The 23,814-nt window shown below is 34.4% G+C and overlaps 1 protein-coding gene across 1 annotated transcript; it reads left to right on the top strand.

Moving 5' to 3' along the window:
* The first annotated feature begins 779 nt into the window (after positions 1-779).
* On the top strand, positions 780-16,157 carry LOC148124267 (vomeronasal type-2 receptor 26-like). Its single transcript, XM_087917252.1, has 5 exons — positions 780-916; positions 10,626-10,917; positions 11,251-12,105; positions 14,887-15,013; positions 15,256-16,157. The coding sequence occupies exons 1-5, from the start codon at positions 780-782 to the stop codon at positions 16,155-16,157; spliced, it is 2,313 nt and encodes a 770-aa protein (XP_087773378.1).
* The last annotated feature ends 7,657 nt before the right edge of the window (positions 16,158-23,814 follow it).

Genomic DNA, 23,814 nt, shown 5'->3' with positions numbered 1-23,814 from the left:
ATGATTGCAAACTCTCATTTAACATTCAGACATTTTTCTCTTCTATAACAACTTTTTCATAATTTTCAGGATGTGTAGATAGGTATTGAGGTAGGGTCACACAAGAAGGCAACTTTCAAAGCATTAGCTGTGATTATATTTCCAAGTTAACTTTAGGACCTAGAGAGTTTCCATGAATCTTTTCTTTTTGAACTATTAGATCATTATTCTGACTCCAATAAGGAATAAATGGGAATAGCTAATCAAGAAGATAATTGTGTTTAAAAATTGGTTTTTAATATTACAATGCCAAGTTGTCTCATACTTATTGAATTTTTCTTCTGGAACCAATAAGCCTCATAATATATTTGAGTTAAAAAAAAAACTTGCCAACCATCCTAATATTTTTCAGAAGTATATTTTAAAAAATATATAATAGAGGAAAATACCCACTAATTTCTACTGTTCCAAATCTGGATGGTTGAGACCCAGATGTTGGTGTTATGCATAAGATCGTTGTCCAGAAATTAGGAATTCTGGACAACCAATACTAGTCCCCCTTGAAGCATGATAGCATCCACAGTTATGTTGTTGTGGCAATTGAATAAAGAGTATGGAAGACGATTGTCATGCAGAATTACTTCTTAGCTTCCTTCATGTAACTGCCTTAAATTTTTCTTAAAGGTATTGGTCTAATAGTGGTTTTATATCTGCGTTTTGTTTCTTGCTTTCAATGAATTTCAAGAAGCCAAATCCCAAAATGTTTCAGAAGGCCTAAGCATTTTGCTGCCTTTATTAGAATGACAAAAACGTATAATCATAATTCTAATGAAAAAGAGCTGGAAAAAATTATGAAATATCACAACCTGGATATCGAAACTACGCAATTATTGGATGAAAGATGTAACAGTGATACCCATTGTCATCGGGATACTTGGTACAATGTTCAAGAATTTTGAAAAATACATCAAGAATTCGCAGCTTCCTGCTATAATGCCAGCAAGCTGAAAAAGATTGTGCTACTCAAAACACCATACATTTTAGGAAGATTCTTGTTGATACCTAGGATGCTGTCAGCAACATGTATCAACTATTGGAGCCAGTCAGTGATATTTGTGATACATTTTTAAATGTTCAGTTGACTGAGTTTCATGTTTAAAAAATAATAATAATAATAATAATAATAATAATAATAATAATAATAATAATAATAATAGCAACAGCAACAGTTTTAACGATAATGATAACGATAACGATAATGACAACGACGACGACAACAACTACAACAACAACAATAACAATAACAATACCAGAATGATTGTGTGAACCAAAGTACAGAAAAATTGCTGCAAGTTGTAAAAACTGAGAACATTATAAAAACAACAGAAGCAGAGGCAGAATATAAGGAAATACAGGTGGAAGATAGATTAAATAGATAGAAAACCAAACCTTTGCATGGACAGCACTTAAAAAACATTGAAGGAAAATGTAATGACAGCTTGACATGGGCATGGCTTATTCTTCCATCAAGGAAGAAATCGAAGGTTTAATACTTGCTGCTCAAGCACAAGAACTACAAACTAATCAGTGGTGGGATTCAAACAATTTACTGCCAATTCTCTGGGCATGGCTTGGTGGGCCTGGCTTAGTGGTCATGTGACTGGGTGGGCATGGATGGGTAGTCATGTGACTGGGGGCACATGACTAATTCCACATCACTCATGTCAAGGGGTGCCTTGCCTTGCCCGGCTTGCCTGGCCTCCTGCGCTCTTCTGGTCTTGGTCTATTAATCTGTCTACTACTACAGTGTCTGGTATATTATCTAATGCCTGCCTGTTCTTCTGAATCTGGAACTCTCAGATATTCTTAGCTCTATAATTCTCCACAATCTTCTGTGGAAATTGGCTAGAGAATTCTGGAGGTTAAAATCCATACATCTTTCAGCTGTGTGACAATGATCTAGCCCTTGGGTTCCACCTAGTGTGATAAATCCCTGCTACTATAGATCTGGTGCTTCGTGCCTGTATTGTGCTGTTATGATCAGTGATCAGTGCTGCCTTTTATGCACACACACTTCAGGAGTAATTATAAAAATGATGATTTCTCATTCATTTCCTTACTAATAGTAGAAATAAAATAATCAGCCAAAAATGTAACCTAAAATTGGAACCCAAAATCAGATGTACACTCAATGTAGAATGAGTTTTAGCTACATATCTTCCCACCAAACAGCAAGTGTTGAAGCTCTGGGTAAAGAAGATTCATTTTAGGAGGAGTAATCACAGTTTGCATGTTGGAGTTTCCAAAAGGAATGTTGGGAAATTCTGTATTTTAATGAACATTTGAAGGAGGTGTGCAAAATAGTTCTTCTCTGCCTGAGGCTATAGAGATCTGGCACCAATCAAAATATTGTTTGTGAAGCAACTGATCAACACTGAGGGTAAGCCACCAATATATGAAATGAAGAGCAAACTCCAGTCCCTTCTAGTACTGATGATGTTACCTAGTATGGTAAGGAAACATCTGCATCTATGGTTCATATTGCTTTAATCATTATTTGTTAAGGAAACCACAACTGATTTATTTAATTGCACCAAACTCTAAATAAATCAGGAATGGAAAATCCTAAGCAATAATGTAGACTCAAGGGTCTCAACTTTGGCAATTTTAAGGTGCATGGACTTCAATTCCCAGAATTCTCAAGGTAGCATGTAGTTCACCCATCTTAAACTTGCCAAGACTGAAAAATGCTGATCTTCAGAGAGGGATTTTTCCATTCCTCTATTACTGGTTCTTACTTACTTATAAGCAATCATAACGCAAAATCCTCAGTTCCATCTCATTCCCTCACTAACCTGATTTCCAGCTCCATTCTTCTCCATGCAGGGCAACCAAAGAAGTCTATGTCACTATTAGTTTAAAAGACGTTCAATGAGACCTTCCAAAAAAGAAGTTGGAGCTTCTTTTTTGGAAGTGCTTCTTTTTTTGAAGAACTTCATTTTTTGAAATGAGGTGGAAATGAGATTTTGCATTATAATACAAAATCCTCACTTCCATCCCATCCAAGAGAAAAGATAATGCCATATCCTCATTTCTACCCCATTTCAAAATAATGATAATGCAAAATCCATTCCAGATCACAAACCAATCCCTCACTTGCTTTCCAGCAATCTTCTCCTCCATGCAGGGTAAGAAAAAAAGAGCCTGTGAGTACCAGTTCAATCAGACTTCTAACATCTCCAGGGAATAAAGTTCTAAGTTCTGACTGAACTGACTGATTAGTCTCCCAGCTGCTTGGGCTGCTGGTCCATTTGCAAGGACAAAGTTAAAACCGTTTCACATTTAATATGTAAATGCAGCAAAATTGCACAAATTGATTACAAAGCTAGACATGACTAAGTTGCTAAATTAATCAACTTTTCGATCTGTAAAAAATACGACTTACCTGTATTTGAAAAATCATGGGAACATAAAGTGAAAAAAGTTATTAAAAATGAGAAGGTGAAGATCTTGTGGGACTTTCGAATATAGAAAGATCTCCATTTGGAACACAACATGCCAGATATTACAGTTGTCGAAAACTGAAAAGTACAATTTATTGATATTCAGTACTAGGAGATGCCAGAGTCCAAGAAAAAAGAACTAAAAAAAACATGAAATATCACAACCTGGCCATCAAAACTATGCAATTAGGAATGAAACATGTAACAGTGATACCCATTGTCATTGGGGCACTTGGCACGTGTCCAAGAATTTTACAAAATACATCAAGAAATTCCTGCCTCCTGCATTATCACCAGCGGAATTGCAAAAAACTGCTAATCAGAACATCGTACATCTTTAAAAGGCACTTAGTTGATACCTGGGATGCTAACAGCAACCCGTATCAACCATTAGCATTAGTCAATGGTACTTGTGCTGCATTTTTGAATGTTTAATTGACTGAATTTCATGGTTAATGAATAAAATATATTTATTTACTTATTTTATATTGCTGTCTATTCGCCCATGGTGACTCGAAGCAGCTTACAAAGTGTCAAACCATATTTAAAATTTTAAAAAAACAATAAAATCTAACAAAAAGAATCAAATAAATTAATAAAGTACAATAGAACAAAATCTGGAAAAAAATAAAATAGATTAAAAAATGATAATCATAATTGGAATTAAGCTAAAATGTAGGGGAGGCTGGTTTTTTTATATTGATGAGTGTAGCATTTTTTTTTACTTCTTAAATATATTGTCTTCTAATAAAAAGCACATATTCAGTTGTATTGGCATCAATCCAGTAGTAATTATAAAAAGTTAACCCTAGGATGATTTACATCATTTAAAATTTTAAAGATAAGGGGAAAATAATGTAAATATGAACTATGGTTTCTGGAACACTAACGAATAAAGGGTTGTTTAAATTGTACATTAAATGTGGCTTGGTGGACAATTGTGAAATGGATGAACTTATTTTATAATGCAATAAATGTTTTTTATCTTAAGTTCAATCCTTAACACTGAGGTCTTCACTGAATTCTTATTTATTGTTGTTTACAAATGGCAGAGAGAAAATAAACAAAAAGGAAGAAAAAGACATTTATTTGTAAAAGTAAATTACTATTTGGTTTGTAATATCCCCTTTATTTACTTATCAAATTTTTATAACACACCTCCTCATGTAGTGATTCTGAGCAGTGTTCATAATACAAGACACTATATAGGAAGTCCTTGACTATGACCACAATTGAGCCCAAAATCTATGTTGTGAAACAAAATAGTTTTAAGTGAGATTTGCCTAATTTTACAACCTTTCCTGCCACAGCTCTTAAATGAATTGTTGCAGTTGTTAAGTAAGGAACTTAACAAGTTTTTAAATGAATTTGGTTTTCCCATTGACTTTGCTTATCAGAAGGTCCCAAAGATGATCACATGGCCCCAGGACACAGAATCATAAATATGAACCAGCTGCCAACCATCCAAATTTCAATTGCATGACCATTGGGATTCTGCAATAGTCATAATGTGAAAAACAGCCATCAGTTACTTTCTTCAGTGCCTTTGTAATTTTGAACCAGTTACCAATGATTGTAAGTAAGGACTAGCTATATACAGTACAAATACTTTTCAATGTACAACCACAATTTAGCCCAATAGGTCTAAATATTGGAATGCATGGTTGGATGATTCTAGGAATTGAATCATTTGCTTGGGTAATCCCAAGCAGCCATGGTGAGCATAATCGTCACCTAGGGAACATTTGGTTGAATTCTCATTATCCTTTAGAGTTTCTTTACATATAAGGCATGTGCCGGAGTCTTGTGGTTCATTGATGGGCATTTCTTTCTCTTTGGGTTGTTGTTTGGCATTGGACTTTTTTCCTGGCATGGAAGGTTTGTTGAGATGGTACGTTGATAAAATTGTACAATCAAACAAGATATTTGGGTAATCAATATAGCCAATATCACACTAATTAATAAAATACAATAATCACGCTAGTCAAATGATTTCACTAAGCAACAATCAGCCTAATCAATTAATTACACTAAACTCTAATCACAATCAGCCTAATCAATTAATTATACTAATCACTAATCACACTGGTCTATTAAATTCACTAAATCACTAATTTTACTAATCAAGTATATTACATAAATCACTGATCGTTTACACTGATCAGTAATCACACTATTTGCACTAAACATTCCAACCACACTAATCTATCAAACAATAAGTCAATTAATCAATTGATCAATTAATTATTTTATAGAAATTGTTTTAGAGACATCATTATCTAATCATTGGTATAGGTCATGAGGTAGAAAAGTTATGTTTTGGGGTAATGAAGTAATCAGTGGTTAAGTATTGAAATAATAAAATAGTATTTATTTAGTTAGTTAGTTCCAGTGCAAAATCATCCCAGTACATACCATAGTAGTAATCTCTACTAATTACTCAGTGGGTCATATTATTAAAATGAGGATCAGACACAGTAAAATACAATAAAATTATAGGAGATATGCAGCAGCGAATCCACATCTAACAGCCTGGGCATATGCCAAGCCTCACATAGGCAAAGGTTTGTTTCATAGATTGACCTGCAAGACCTCACGTAGGCTGAAAGCAGGTATCAGGAACAAAAGGATGCTGCCCACCTTGGGCTACTGGCTGGACTGCAGGCGCGGATTGGTTACTTTGTATCCCTTAAGCACTGTGATGGGGCGCTACAATGTATCCACTGAGACCCCCCACTCTTTTAACATGTAAAGTAGACTGAACTCTCTCTTTTGTGATGTTTAACAATGTGTGTTCAATAAAAGAGCTTCCCTGAGCGCGTGTTCGGGGCTGCTCATCCAAGACTGAACCGGCTTGGTCTCTTTCTTGATGCATTGGACTCAATGAGAAGCCCTCCTAATGCGGAGCAAAGCCGCAGAGATAAAACAGTAAAATAAAATGGGATATGGTAAAAAAATAATGCAAGATGTATAACGAAATTTATCCTAGAGATAGGAAACAGTAGGCACTTAAGTGAATTAATTACTTTTAAATATAAACTCAATTTGTGGTGCATAAGATATCCTATCATCTTAACAGTCCAAGTGGCTAGATATATATTTGGGTCCTGAACAAAATAGAATTATTTTATGTTTGTTTCTTTGAAAACTAGTATGTCGGTTTTGTGAAGCAATATCTCTATGTATTGAGCCCTTGATGAGCTTCCATATAATGGACAAGTAATTAGGACATCTGAAGTACTCAGGTATCTTTAACTACACATAATGACACTCTAGAAATGCTCATAGCTTAATGGAAAGAATCCATTTGTTGCAACAGAATGAAACTATTTTTAAAATGGCTTGAACATGGTTTTAGGTAAAATCTCCTTAAACTTAAACTTATATTTGCCTCCCGGAAAGAAATTAAACAGGCAGCAGAAAGTCATTCTTTTAGCATAGATTTTCTGCCTAACCAGCTATCTAGTTATGGTAATCCAAGTAAAGGAATATGATTGCACATTAAGCAGAAAAATCACGCTTTCACTGTTGATAGCACTTATGTGCTGTAGGGCAGCATGTAAATTTAACAAACAAAATAAATATAAAATAATTAAAAGGGGGAAGGAGATATTATTTTTATAAAAATTATATAACCTATATGAATAAAAGAAGAAAACAATATGACACAGCAAACTGCTTTGTAATTAGATTGCAGGTTCCTAAGAGGGAATTTATTTATAAGTGGCATCATGCACAGTTCAACTTAATAATTGCATAGAAACATTTCCCCACATTGTTGACTTATGGACAAAAAAAGGGTTAGGGCTAACATTAAGTTAATAAGCATTTTTGTAGCAAGAGTTGAGTGAGGGAATTATCAGCAAATGTTTAATGCAAATCATTAAGGAGAAGGTGTGGTTCTAGTCCTTCCACAACCACAGCTGAATGATTTTGGGCATCTTCTCACTCTAGAAATGAGGAAATAAAAAATCACTTCTGAAAAACTTTGCAAGAAAACTTCTCCAGGCAGACTCTCAGAATTGACCACAATTCAATAGAAACAAGAAAAAAGGAACAGTTAAACAAGTGTTTCTTCAACCCAGCAAGTTTTATGAGGTGTGGATTTCGACTCCCAATGTCAGCATGCTGGTTGGGGAGATAACAGAATAACTTGGGTGGTATTCTAGTCCAACCCCTTTACTCAGGAAACCCTACACCAGTTCAGACAAATGGTTGTCCAATCTCTTCTTTAAAATGTCAAGTGTTGGAGGATCCAGAATTTCTGGAGCAAGCCATTCCACCCATTAGTTGTTCTAACTGTCAGGAAATTTCTTCTTAATTCTAAATTGCTTCTCTCCTTAATTAGTTTCCATCCATTGCTTCTTATCCTGCCTTCAGGTGCTTTGGAGATTAGGTTGAATGCCTCTTCTTTGTAGAAGGCCCTAAGATATTGGAAGACAGCTTGCAACTGTTCTTCATATATTTTAGCCTCCAATCCCTAATCATCTTTGTTGCACTTCTCTGCACACTCTCTATATTCTCCACATCTTTTTATATTGGGGCAACCAAAAGTGGATACAATATTCTGAGTATACTCTTTTTAAAATTTAAAACAAAAGAAATGGGGAAATGGGACATTTAGTTTTGATGAGGATGTGAAAAGTTAGGGTATATATACCTGATAAAATAAACACTTCCAACCTGTAAGCTCTTCATGTGAAAGAATTCCAATTCCTCTTTCCATCTGTAATGGGAAATGTCCTTTTGGCTACAGTAAGGTAAAAATAGAAGGGACATTATCCTGTCGCTATGACTGTAGACAGTGTCCAGAAGGGAAGATAACTTACCAAATGGGGAAGGAAAGGAATATATTGAATATGTGGATGATTTAATAATATAAATGGGGTTGAATTTTTAATCAGTATTATGGTGACTGAAAATCTTCAGCTGTCTAATTCTTAATAAATAACTGTAAAATGGATGGAATTGTTTTGTGGTGTAATAAATGTTTCTTTCTTGAGCTACATACTAAAAAGTTAAATCTCCATTAGATTGCTACTTATTGTTTTTTATAAATGGCAGAAGAAAAATAAAGAAAAAAGAACAAAAAATAAAATAGCAGTTGCTTGTAAAAGTAGATTAGGATTTGATTTTAATTTCCATTTGTTGGTTTAATCCATACTAAATTACAAAGATAGAAACTAAATGGCAAAATAGGATAACAGACAGTGCACTTCAATTAAATATCATATTGTGCCATGTCAAGACAGACCTTTTTCTGTCATAAAACATGATGTAGTAGGGATCCCCTCTAAGATATGATCCCCAGGACATTTGACTTTCTGTCTTTTAAGGGCCTTCAGAAGGATAACATGATTGGGGCCAGCCACATCTTGAGAGCAAGAATGATCTCCAAGATAAGGCCAGGGCAGAAAGTGCTTTCCTAACAAAATGCACAGGTTTATGGGATATGGGATCAGTAAATCCTTCTAAAGCTTAAATAATTGTTACAGTACCACTTTATAAGGTAGATCCTGTATTTAACAAAAGAGAGAACACTATGACCTCAGCAGACATGTTTCTTTTTCTTTCTAATTGTATTTTGCTTTCTTCTTCATGGATATAACCTCCCACTGCACCATTTTCTACTTTGTGTATTAGTTTCAAAGGTTCATAGCAGTGCTGCAGTGAGTACTGAGATGTGGTAAAAATGCTTCCTTCTGATATTCTTCAAAGACTGTACTTATGGAAAAAATAATAGTACTGATTACTAATTAAGTATTGTCAGTGTCCCTTCTACTCTATCTCTCAAGGGAATTTCAGTAGACACTGACAAAATTATGACCTTAAAATTAAAACATTATATTGCATTCACATATGTTCAGAAATATAAAGAACTGCCTGCATGGAGAAAAAGAAGGATTTGTGTTTGATGTGTGATACATCCTAGTCTTAATTCCAGATAACCTTCATTGTATTATCTTTCATAATGTAAATGAGTGCCCAGTTCATGGCATTGGTTGAACGGTAACATAGCAGTTGCTCTTTAATGTCTCTAATGACTATATATTACACTGAGTTGGTTATGATCAGGACTGTAGTTTTATCTTTTTTTCCTACCCTGTTAATTTCTCCTATTTACAATTGCAAGCTCAGTAGTCCTCTTCCAGTCATTCACAAGTATTATCAGTCTGGAGACTTAATCATTGCTGCAATTATTTATCAAGTATTCTTTCTTTCAAATGAGATCACTTTCCAAAGCCTTCCTTCTCATGAAGTACTTGATCAGTACATGTAAGTATCCCCGTTACTACTACTCCAGCTTCTCTTCTTATTTTCCTTATTTCTACCTATACTGTATTATCTATGTTCCATTTTTCTGTTGAAACATTTCAGGTGCTAGTGGTCAGTATGCTAATCCAGTGTCCATGGTTAGCCATTTTTATTTCCATAACTGGGAGAAAATCAGCTTGTTCAATTACTGGAGGTTAAATTGAAACAAATCAACTTTCTAGGACACTAAAAAGATTGAAAAATTCAAAACTTGGAGATCTCAGTATAATCCCAAGGTTCTTCACATTTCATCTGACCCAAAAATTAAAACACTAAGCCCTCTGATGTCTTTGAGAAACATTTCTAGTTTTTATAATTCTATGGTGGAAAAATGGAACTGACTTCCTGCTCTTAGAAAAAATTGGGCAAAATATAGACAAAACTGAAATCAAATATTACCTTAGCATCCAAATTCATTCTGGAAGAGACATTTTATCATGAATTTAAAATCTTAAGTACAGAAGAAGAATCTTAAATACAGAAGAAAGCAGGGTACAAATGCTTTCTCAGTTCAATTTTAGCTTACTGCTCCAGCTTATCTATGATTCCCTATCATATAATCAAATTATGGTTTTCCAGATATTCTTTTTAGTGTTTAAGTTTATATGAATGCATGTACAAACACACATACATGCACACATTAAGTATGTATGCATTGTGTATATATGTCTATATGACAGACAGTAGATATCTTCAGACAGTAGATATTTTAAATGCATGTGTGTATATATACAGACATGTATATATACACACAGACATGTTTAAAATATTTACTGTCTGAATCTAAAGCAGAAGTATATTCATTCAGTTTATAATTTTCCCCTGAAGCTTCCTCACCCAAAATTACCAACACACTTTGGCTCTGGCATTTGCTGTAAAGGACATCAATGAAAATTCTGGGATTTTGTCCAATGTTAGCCTCGGTTTCCACATCGCTACGAACTATCTTGAGGATTATACAACTTACCTTTTAGCAATGGAATTTTTATCTACAAAAGATAAATTTATCCCAAATTACAAATGTGATGACCAGACAAATATGGTGGCTATCATTGGAGGACCCCAAACTAAAACCTGTCTCAATATGGCAACCACTCTGTGCAACTATAAATTTTCCCAGGTGAGTAAAATATGGAGCAAGATGGAAAGTCCACAAGTCTATTATTTTCAAATGTTTATTCCTGATAATCACTCCTATGAAAAGGATTCTGGGAGCAAAAAATATGCGTTATTTAATGAGGAAGTTCATAGGTATGAAGATTACAAAGCAAGGATTCTACTTTTTGCTTGATGAGCAGTACTATATTTGCAGACATTATTTGGTAAAAATTTCATTTTTAGGAACTTGCCTGGAACACCCACTCAGGCCCAGTTAATACATAAAGATATATGTATTAGTCCTTTATATTTTTTTTCTAAAAAGCCCTGGTTCTTCTGTCTTTTCCCCACTTAGATCACATTTGGATCACCACCCTTGACATATAATGACAATTCAGCACTTTTTGTAAAATGGATGTTCCCTGATGAGATCCACCAATTTAAAGGAATCCTGTACTTACTGTTGCATTTTGGATGGATCTGGGTTGGAATGATTTCTCAATTTGAGGAATATAGGGAGAGGTTCATTCAAAAGAGTCTTTCCATGTTTTCAGAGAGAGGAATCTGCTTTGACTTTACAGAATGTCTTCCCCAAATGATGTACGGTAATGAAGCTGCTGAAATGATTGAGGAAGCAGATAAATTATATAGAATAATCATGGGGAGTACAGTCATTGCTGTGATCTTGAATGCTGAAAACACAGTGCCATTGAGGATGATGCTTTCTCTTTTAGATTCTGATGATATTCCAAAGGAGAGAAAAGCCAAAGTTTGGATCATGTCAGCTCAAATGGAATTCACCTCTATTCTAATACAAAGACCATTGCCCATTGATTTTCTCCATGGTGCAATTTCCTTTGCACTTCATTCAAAAGAGCTAATAGGGTTCCAAAAATTTATGCAGATGAAAAACCCAATTTTTGAAAAAGACAATGGGTTTATTAGGGATTTCTGGAAAGATGCATTTGAATGCTCATTTTCTAGTGCTATTTCAGATGAGAATGCTGAAAGGATCTGCACTGGAGAAGAGAAGCTGGACACTCTTCCTAATTCTGTCTTTGAGACCACCATGGGTGCACTTAGTTACAGCATCTACAATGCAGTCTATGCTGTGGCACATGCTCTGAGGGCCTTGCATGCCTCCCAACTCAAAGATGGTCAAAAATTTGATCCGAGGAGGCAGAAGCATTTCATTCAATCAACGTGGCAGGTAACATTTGCTAATGCAAAATAAAGGGTGATCAGGTATAAAGCTACTGGATTTAAATGACTGTGTAGTAGACTGGAGATAGATGATGTGGTATCCCTCCCCCTCTGTTGAGAGAGAGCTGATCAATTTTGACATAGGGCCTCTTTGATTCCTCTTTCAAACCAGCAGTCTTCTCTGTCCAAAATGTGGACTTCTTTGTCTTCAAAATTTGTTTTTTAAATGCAAACTGTTGATATCCTCATGGATTTATTTTCTCATGTTGTGCCCTGTTTTATGAAAAAGTTCTTTTGTTTCCCCAATGAAGAAATCTCCACATATTTCACGGCATTGTACTGCATATACCACATTGCTTAGTTTTGTTGAAAGGCTGGAAAATGCCTTTCTTCTGAGGATTCGGTTTTCCTGCTAGGAGGGCTCCGGTAAAGGACACAGACAACTGCTTGGAAGTGGGTTCCTTTTATTTTTCAGGAAGGCAAGAGTTAGTATAATAAACCCCTGATTTTTATACCTTTTCTCCTTTTGTGTGTGTGTGCTTGTGTTTGTTTTTCTTAATGTTTTAAATCCTGTCAGGGGTTGTCTTCCTAATGTTTTCTTATATTTGTTTGGTGGCAATCTCCTGTCTGCTATGGAATTTATTTTGTTTCTTTTGTCTATTTGTTTTGCTGATTTGGCATGACCTTTTGTTTGTAAGGGATTTCTTTTTCTTGTTTCCCTAGCTTTCTTAATTATTTGGCTTTTGTCTAGGGGGCTTCTTTCAATACCTTTTATTAAATCTCTTTTCCTATGCAAGTTTGTTTTATGGCTGGCCTGATGTTCCCTTTGGGCTTTTCCTGCTTGTGTGTCACCACTGTCCTCATGAAGTTCCCTTTCCACAGTTTGTAATCTGGATTTTTTTCTCATTTCCTTCTTTTTTGGACAGTTAAAAAATGAAAGAATATTTATTTATTTGTATTTCATATTTTTTATGAAATACCGCCCCTCATGGTCCATCCTTTTACATATAATTATTGGCTTTGTTATATGAAGAAAAGATTTTTTTTAAAAAAAACTATCATTAATTGTCAAATATGATCTGAATGATCTGAATAACAAAGTTCGTGCATGCAAAATTGGATGAAGTTTGAAAATAAAATGAAGATATTGAAAAAGTTTAAATATATAATTTATGTTGTATATTCATGAACTGGGATAGAGCTTGGTAACAAGGTCAGCCAATGAATGGGCATGGTAACTAAATCAGCCAAAGGGGACAGTTTGGAAACTGAAACTAGAAATAGCCTAGGATGGAAACTGAAACTAGAAGTAGCCTAGGCATGGCTCTATGTTAAGCTGTGCAGCTCTGAAGCCACTGAGTTCTGAATCTGTCTATTGAAATGAACTGGTTCTCTCTTCTGCTTGCCTGCTGAACTAAAGTAAAAGAGAAACTAATTTGCTTGTGTGCTGAACTTACTTGCAATATGTTTCTGTCTGAGTTTGCTGGATGTTGGAAAAATCTACAACTGGTTTATAAAATCTACTTATTATGTTTACAAGAGCTGTAAATAAATGCAGCCATCTATGTTTATTTTTCTGGAGCTGAATTAATGCAGCAAAACTCTGAATATGTATTTTATGTATGAAATAATATGTAAAGGATTTTTATTTAATCAGTTTCAAATCTAGAAACTTTGTCAATCAATAGCATGAAGAAAATGTCAAGTTCAAACGATTCTAAATTATTTTTTATTTAATTGTTTTTCAATTAAAAACAGTGTAGATTGAAGAAAAAAATGGCATTCCATTGACTGTAAGCAAAACAGAAGGAACTGAGATTTCTTCATATGATTTCAAGGAATCCAGTTAATATTTATATTACTTTGATTTTTCATTCAGCTCCACCATTTTTTGCAGCAAGTCTCTTTTAACAACAGTGCTGGAGAACAGGTTTCTTTTGGCCCCAATGGAGAATTTGAAACTGGGTTTGATGTTTTCAATTGGGTCACATTTCCAAACAAGTCCTTTGTAAGAGTCCAAATTGGAAGCATTGATCCCATGGCTCCCCCAGACAAGTTCCACACCATTTCTACCATGGATGCTGTTTGGCCCCTTGTATTTAACCAGGTGTGTCTCATTTTTCAGTTTGTAAGAAATCGCGTCTTCATTCATCCACAGAAATAAATGATTAAATGACTATCATGACAACAACCTTTGGATTTAGCAGCCACAATATTTTTTATATGTGGTGTAAACATAAGCTGCTAAAATATAAATGGGTGACTTAAAATTGAAATGCCCATAACTTTTGATTATCTCCAATGCAAAATCATCACAGAAATTGTAGTGCTAGATTTTGCGATGTCAGTTGAGCATATCAGTGCATTAGCATTGAGTTCAATGCAATGAAATTGAGATAAGCTAAGACAAACCAATAAGATAAATTGGTATATTATAAAATAGAATGCAAATATATATTAAAAATGAATATTTCAGATCAAAAACAGCAGGTGCTTGTTTCTCAAACTCAGCAAATTTATGAGGTGTGGACTTCAATTCCAAACTTCAACATACTGGCTGGGGAATTTCGGCAGTTGAAGTTCACACCTCTTCTACTTGCTGAAGATTGAGGAACAAATTAATTGAACTTAATTGAATTTTAATGAATTTAAAACAAAAGAAAATGGTAAAATTGGACACTAAAGACTGATGAGGATGGAAAGAGTTTGGATATGTATAATTGATGAAATGGACACTCCCAACACATACATGCTTCATATGAAAGAAATCTCATTTTATTTATAACAGACAATGCCTCTTTCCATCTGTAATGAGAAATGTCCTTCTGGCTCCAGCAAGGTAAAAATTGAAGGGAAATTATCCTGCTGCTATGACTGTAGACAGTGTCCAGAAGGGAAGATAGCTGACCAAATGGGTAAGCAAAGGAATATGTTGAATGTATGGATAATTTAATAAATATCAATTTATTATTATAAGTATTATGGTGTCTGAAAATCTTATCTGATAGGTTGTACCCTTTAGTGCATTTTGTATATGATTTTCAAAAAAAATAATATGAAGTCATAATATCTTAGTAAACAAAGTATGCTATTAATTCTTCATACTTAAAACCTATCATGGTTCTGTGAAACAGTTTTATTCGTTCTTTTTCCTCAGACTTAGATGACTGTTTCCCATGTCCAGAGGATCAATATCCAAACAAGGGTCAAGATAATTGCTTTCAAAAAACTGTCACTTATTTAACTTTCCAAGAGCTGTTGGGTATTTCTTTGGTAATGATTGCAGTCTCCTTTTCTGTCGTCTCAGCTGCGGTCCTGGGAATCTTCATTAAACACCAGGACACTCCCATTGTCAAAGCCAACAACAGGAACCTCACCTACACACTTCTTATAGCTCTCCTGCTCTCCTTCCTTTGCACTCTTCTCTTCATTGGGCAACCTGATCGAGTGAAATGTCTCTTGCGACAAACTACCTTTGGCATCACTTTCTCTATAGCTCTTTCTTGTATTTTGGGTAAAACAACCATAGTAGTTCTTGCTTTCATGGCCACAAAGCCAGGCTCCAAAATGAGGAAATGGGTGGGGAGAAGGATGGCCAACACTATTGTCCTATCTGTCTTCATGGTTCAGTTCACCATCTGTGTAGTGTGGTTGGCAATGTCTCCCCCATTTCCAGATTCAGACATGCACTCCATGGTTGAAGAAATTGTCCTGGAATGTAACGAAGGTTCAACCACAATGTTTTATACTGTCCTTGGCTTTATGGGGCTCTTGACCATTGTCACTTTCACAGTGGCCTTCTTGGCTAGGAATTTACCTGACAGCTTTAATGAAGCCAAATTCATCACCTTCAGCATGTTGGTCTTTTGCAGTGTCTGGGTGTCATTTGTTCCCACCTATTTGAGCACCAAGGGAAAATACGTGGTTGCTGTGGAGATCTTCTCCATTTTGGCTTCAGCAGCTGGATTGCTGGGCTGCATTTTTTCTCCCAAGTGCTATATCATTATTCTGAGACCTGATTTGAATAAGAAGGAGCAATTAATAAAAAAACAAAACTGATATTTATATCTTGAATGAAGATCAATTGGTTATTCTCCATATAATATAAAGGGTTTGGGTTTTGGGGGGTGCTTTGGGGATTCTGTGTTATTCCCTCATATCAGCATATCATGTGACATATAAGACAATACCTTGATATATAGGGACACAGATATATGTCCCTATTACACTCACTCTGTGAAACTATGACAGATAATTTAGCATTTCACTCTTGCTTTGCATGAAGATTCCCATGAAAATAAGTCAAACCAGGAAGTTTGACAGTACTGGAAAAATAAACATACAGAGAACCTGTGTGATTGCAAACTCTCATATAACATTAAGACATTTTTCTCTTCTATAACAACTTTTTCATAATTTTCAGGATGTGTAGATAGGTATTGAGGTAGAGTCACACAAGAAGGCGACTTTCAAACCATTAGCTGTGATTATATTTCCAAGTTAACTTTAGGACCTAGAGAGTTTCTATGGATCTTTTCTTTTTGAACTATTAGATCATTATTCTGAGCTCCAATAAGAATAAATGGGAATAGCTAATCAAGAAGATAATTGTGTTTAAAAATTGGTTTTTAATATTACAATGTTCAGTTGTCTCATACTTATTGAATTTGTGTCCTGGAACCCATAAGCCTGATAATATATTTGATTTAAAAAAATCTTGCCAACCATCCTAATATTCTTCAGAAGTATGTTTTTTTTAAAAAAAAATAGAGGAAAATACCCTCTAATTTCTACTGTTCCAAATCTGGATGGTTAAGACCCAGATGTTGGTGTTATGCATAAGATCATTGTCCAGAAATTGGGAATTCTGGACAACCAATACTAGTCCCCGTTGAAGCATGATAGCATCCACAGTTATGTTGTTGTGGCAATTGAATAAAGAGTTTGGGAGAAGGTTGTAATGGAGAATTAATTCTTAGCTTCCTTCATGTAACTGCCTTAAATCTTCATTAAAGATATTGGTCTAATAGTGGTTTTATATCTGCGTTTTGTTTCTTGCTTTCAATGAATTTCAAGAAGCCAAATCCCAAAATGTTTCAGAAGGCCCAAGCATTTTGCTGCCTTTATTAGAATGACAAAAATGTACAGTCATAATTCTAATGAAAAAGAACTGGAAAAAATTATGAAATATCACAACCTGCATATCAAAACTACGCAATTATTGGATGAAACATGTGACAGTGATACCCATTGTCATTGGGGTACTTGGTACAATGTCCAAGAATTTTGCAAAGTACGTCAAGAATTTGCAGCTTCCTGCTATAATGCCAGCAAGCTGAAAAAGATTGTGCTACTCAAAACAACATACATTTTAAGAAGATTCTTGTTGATACCTAGGATGCTGTCAGCAACCTGTATCATTCATTGGAGCCAGTCAGTGATATTTGTGATACATTTTTAAATGTTCAGTTGACTGAGTTTCATGTTTAAATAATAATGATAATGATAATGATAATGATAATAATAATAATAATAATAATAATAATAATAATAATAATAATAATAATAATAATAGCTACAACAACAGCTTCAACGATAACAATAACAATAATGATAACAACAATAACAATAACAATACCAGAATGATTATGTGAACCAAAGTACAGAAAAATTGCTGCAGTTGTAAAAACTGAGAACATTATAAAAACAACAGAAGCAGAGGCAGAATATAAGGAAATACAGGTGGAAGATAGATTAAGTAGATGGAAAACCAAAGCTTTGCATGGACAGCACTTGAAAACATTGAAGGAAAATGTGATGACAACTTGACATGGGCATGGCTTATTCTTCCATCAAGGAAGAAATGGAAGGTTTAATACTTGCTGCTCAAGGACAAGAACTACAAACTAATCAGTGGTGGGATTTTTAAAAAATTACTGCCAATTCTCTGGACATGGCTTGGTGGGTGTGGCTTAGTGTTCATGTGACTGGGTGGGCATGCCTGGGTAGTCATGTGACTGGGCGCATGTGACTAACTCCACATCACTCATGTCAAGGGGTGCCTTGCCTTGCCCTGGGTAAAGAAGATTCATTTTAGGAGGATTAATCACAGTTTGCATGTTGGAGTTTCCAAAAGGAATGTTGGAAAATTCTGTATTTTAATGAACATTTGAAGGAGGTGTGCAAAATAGTTCTTCTCTGCCTGAGGTTATAGAGATCTGGCACCAATCAAAATATTGTTTGTGAAGCAACTGATCAACACTGAGGGTAAGCCACCAATATATGAAAAGAAGAGCAAACTCCACTTCCTTCTAGTACTGATGATGTTACCTAGTATGGTAAGGAAACATCTGCATCTATGGTTCATATTGCTTTAATCATTATTTGTTAAGGAAACCACAAAATAAATCAGGAATGGAAAATCCTAAGCAATAGTGTAGACTCAAGGGTCTCAACTTTGGCAATTTTAAGGTGCATGGACTTCAATTCTCAGAATTCTCAGGGTAGCATGTAGTTCACCCATCTTAAACTTGCGAAGACTGAAAAATGCTGATCTTCAGAGAGGGATTTTTCTATTCCTCTTTTACTGGTTCTTACTTACTTATAAGCAATCATAATAGAAAATCCCCACTTCCATCCCATCCCCTCACTAACCTGATTTCCAGCTCCATTCTCCTCCATGCAGGGCAACCAAAGAAGACTATGTCACTATCAGTTTAAAAAAGGTTCAATCAGACCTTCCAAAAAAGAAGTTGGAGCTTCTTTTTTGGAAGTGCTTCTTTTTTTGAAGAACTTCATTTTTTGAAATGGGGTAGAAATGAGACTTTGTATTATAATGCAAAATTTTCACTTCTACCCCATCCAAGAGAAAAGATAATGCCATATCCTCATTTCTACCCCATTTCAAAATAATGATAATGCAAAATCCATTCCAGAGCACACACCAATCCTTCCCTAACTTGCTTTCCAGCACTCTTCTCCTTCATGCAGGGCAACAAAAAAAGACCGTGTGACTACCAGTTCAATCAGACTTCTAACGTTTCCAGGGAATAAAGTTCTAAGTTCTGACTGAACTGACTGATTAGTCTCCCAGCTGCTGGGGCTGCTGGTCCATTTGCAAGGACAAAGTTAAAACCGTTTCACATTTAATATGTAAATGCAGCAAAATTGCACAAACTGATTACAAAGCTAGATGCGACTAAGTTCCTAAAATAATCAACTTTTTGTTATGTAAAAAATACGACTTACCTGTATTTCAAAAATCATGGGAACATAAAGTGAAAAAAGTTATTAAAAATGAGAAGGTGAAGATCTTGTGGGACTTTGGAATATAGACAGATCTCCATTTGGAACACAACATGCCAGATATTACAGTTGTCGAAAACTGAAAAGTACAATTTATTGATATTTCAGTACCAGGAGATGCCAGAGTCCAAGAAAAAGAACTAAAAAAAACCCAACTTATTTTATAAGGCAATAAATGTTTTTTTTTTTAAGTTCAATCCTTTACACCAAGATCTTCACTGAATTCTTATTTATTGTTGTTTACAAATGGCAGAGAGAAAATAAAGTAAAAGAAAAAGAAATTTATTTGTAAAAGTAAATTACTAATTGGTTTGTAATGTCCCCTTTATTTATTTATCAAATTTTTATAACACACCTCCTCATGTAGTGATTCTGAGCAGTGTCAATAATACAAGGGACTATATAGGAAGTCCTTGACTATGACCACAATTGAGCCCAAAATCTACGTTGTGAAGTAAGATAGTTTTAAGTGAGATTTGCCTAATTTTACAACCTTTCTTGCCACAACTGTTAAGTGAATTGCTGCAGTTGTTAAGTAAGGAACTTCAGTTTTTAAGTAAATTTGGTTTACCCATTGACTTTGCTTGTCAGAAGGTCCCAAAGATGATCACATGGCCCCAGGACACAGAACCATAAATATGAACCAGCTGCCAACCATCCAAATTTCAATTGCATGACCATTGGGATTCTGCAATAGTCATAATGTGAAAAACAGCAATCAGTTACTTTCTTCAGTGCCTTTGTAACTTTGAATAGTTGCCGGTTCAAAAGTTACCAATGATTGTAAGTAAGGACTAGCTATATACAGTACAAATAGTTTTCAATGTACAACCACAATTTAGCCCAACAGGGCTAAATATGGAAATGCATGGTTGGATGATTCTAAGAATTGAGTCATTTGCTTGGGTAATCCCAAGCAGCCATGGTGAGCATAATTGTCATAATTGGTGGAATTTTCATTATCCTTTAGAGTTTCTTTACATATAAGGCACGGGCCGGAGTCTTGTGGTTCATTGGTGGGGATTTCGTTCTCTTTGGGTTGTTGCTTGGCACTGGGTTTTTTTCCTGGCATGGAAGGTTTGTTGAGATGGTACATTGATAAAATTGTTCAATCAAACAAGATATTTGGGTAATCAATATAGCCAATATCACACTAATTAATAAAATACAATAATCACGCTAATCAAATAATTTCACTAAACAACAATCAGCCTAATCAATTAATTACACTAAGCTCTAATCACAATCAGCCTAATCAATTAATTATACTAATCGCTAATCACACTCATCAGTTAAATTCATTAAATCACTAATTGTACTAATCAATTAAATTACATAAATCACTGATCATTTACACTGATCGGTAATCGCACTATTTGCACTAAACATTCTAACCACACTAATCTATCAAACAATAAGTCAATTGATTAATTTATCAATTAATCAATTGATCAATTAATTATTTTATAGAAATTGTTTTAGAGACATCATTATCTAATCATTGGTATAGGTCATGAGGTAGAAAAGTTATGTTTTGAGGTAATGAAGTAATCAGTGTTTAAGTATTGAAGTAATGAAATAGTATTTATTTATTTATTTAGTTCCAATGCAAAAAAAGTCATTCTTTTAGCATAGACTTTCTGCCTAACCAGATAACTAGTTATGGTAATCCAAGTGAAGGAATATTATTGCACATTAAGAAGAAATGCAAATCATTAAGGAGAAGGTGTGGTTCTAGTCCTTCCACAACCACAGCTGAATTATTTTGGGTATCTTCTGACTCTAGAAACGAGGAAATAACAAATCACTTCTGAAAAACTTTGCAAGAAAACTTCTCCAGACAGACTCTCAGAATTGACTACAATTCAATTGAAACAAGAAAAAAAGGAAAAATTAAACAAGTGTTTCTTCAACCCAGCAAGTTTTATGAGGTGTGGATTTCAACTCCCAACTTCAGCATGCTGTTTGGGGAAATAACAGAATAACTTGGGAGGTATTCTAGTCCAACCCTCTTTACTTGGGAAACTCTACACCAGTTCAGACAAATGGTTGTCCAATCTCTTCTTTAAAATGTCTCTTGTTGGAGGATTCAGAATTTCTGGAGCAAGCCATTCCACCCATTAATTGTTCTAACTGTCAGGAAATTTCTCCTTAATTCTAAATTGGTTCTCTCCTTAATTAGTTTCCACCCATTGCTTCTTATCCTGCCTTCAGGTGATTTGGAGAATAGGTTGAATGCCTCTTCTTTGTAGAAAGCCCTAAGATATTGGAAGACTGCTTCCAACCGTTCTTCATATATTTTAGCCTCCAATCACTAATCATCTTGGTTGCACTTCTCTGCACTCTCTCTATACTCTCCACATCTTTTTATATTGGGGCAACCAAAATTGGATGCAATATTCCGAGTATACTCTTTTTAAAATTTAAAAAAAAAGAAAATGGGGAAATGGGACACTTAGTTTTGATGAGAATGTGAAAAGTTAGGGTATATATACCTGATAAAATAAACACTTCCAACCTGTAAGCTCTTCATGTGAAAGAATTCCAATTCCTCTTTCCATCTGTAATGGGAAATGTCCTTTTGGCTACAGTAAGGTAAAAATAGAAGGGACATTATCCTGCTGCTATGACTGTAGACAGTTTCCCTAAGGGAAGATAACTTACCAAATGTGTAAGGAAAGGAATATATTGAATATATGGATGATTTAATAATATAAATGGGGTTGAATTTTTAATCAGTATTATGGCGACTGAAAATCTTGAGCTATCTAATCCTTAATGAATTACTGCAAAATGGATTGAATTGTTTTGTGTTGTAATAAATGTTTCTTTCTTTTTTCCCCAAAAATTTTTATTAATTTTTAAAAAAGAAACATATACAAACAAAACACAAAACATAAAAACATAAAACATATTTTTGGAAAGCAGCCTGATCCCGGGTTACATCTCTTTGTCCAGACATAAATTCAACTTAGTGCTCACCTTTATATACCATTCCATATCTTATTTACCATTTTACACTTTCTGTATAGCTTCTCCCCTCTTTTCACTCTCTCAATTCTCTTTTATTTGTTTCATCTTGACTCAAATCATTATACTTATATCCTTTGTCCTGTTTCAGCCATCTACTGTCCTCTCATTAACACAAAATTTCTCCTGTAATCATTTGTTGGAATATGATGCCTTTGTATCTTTCCCTTAAATTTAACACTTAAAATAATACATAATTTTCATTTAGATTCTGCTTAGTATATTCTAAAGCTACACACCATATTTTAAAATAAGAAAAAAATATAAATATATAATTAAAACAACAATCCACAACAATTGAATTGTATTGTTAAAATTAATATTCATTTAAATGTTAAACATTTTACACATTCCTTTTCAGATAGATATCATGCTTCTATAGGAACACTTATAAATTTTGTTTAGTTATTTCCCCCTCATTTCACATATATTTTAAAATATTATGTAGTTAAAATGTTCCCATTCCTTCTTAGTTCAATTTTCTCATATTTCATTTCATTTATTTTATTCAAAATAAAAAAAATTTCTCACTAAATTACATTAAATATTTTATCCCATTTTATAGTCATAGGTTGTTACAATTTTCTAACACTATTTCAAATCCAAATACAGCAATTCAGTCTTATGTACCTTTGCAGAATCTCTTTTTCAGTTATATTTTTACCTATTATCTCTAAATAAATCCTGTTTCTTTACATCTTGTTTCAGACCTTTGTAGCTTCTCTTCCCTTGCTCCCTCTCTTGCTTCTCCATTCTACCCTTTTTACCCCTTGTCTCTTGATATCCACCCTCTTCTGCATTCCTCTTTTCTGTTGCTTTCTGACATTGTATCCACTTTTCACCTTATTTTTCCCTTTTTTGGTTGTTTTTTTAAGTCTTAAATTCTCCATTCTTTCCCCCCCCATTTCCCCTTTCTTCCCCAGATAAAGTTGCTTATTCATTAAAGATGGCTTCTTCATCATCCCAATCTTCTTGTTCTTGTAGTTTCTCATAAGTAGAAATCGCCATTTCTAAAAAATAAAAAACAGAGCCAAAAGAGCCCTTCCCTTCTTGTTCCTCTTCTTTATATTTTTTTAAATTCCATTTTCAGTTCCTCCACAAGTAATGCCATTGTAAGAAAAAACTTTTAAACAACCCAAATGTTTTTAATCATTCAAATAATAATTTCCAAAAGTCCCAAAGTCACCAAACAGTCCAAATACATACAGGCTATTTCATTTAACACTTTCTTATTTTTTTCACTTTCTCTTCTTGGTTGCAATTCAGTTACAAAGTTCCAATTAAAATGTATCTTTTAGAAGTCTTGTTACAATTTAGCTGTAGTCTTTTAAATTCCAAGCAGCCTCCTCCAGCAAAATCTTAATCTTAATTCTTTTCCTCT

This window comes from Pseudonaja textilis, chromosome Z (assembly GCF_049901715.1).
Source record: "Pseudonaja textilis isolate UNSWEBS1 chromosome Z, rPseTex1.2, whole genome shotgun sequence".
Classification (NCBI taxonomy): domain Eukaryota; kingdom Metazoa; phylum Chordata; class Lepidosauria; order Squamata; family Elapidae; genus Pseudonaja; species Pseudonaja textilis.
Note: the sequence above shows the minus strand (reverse complement) of the source record. Positions and strands in the feature narration are given on the sequence as shown.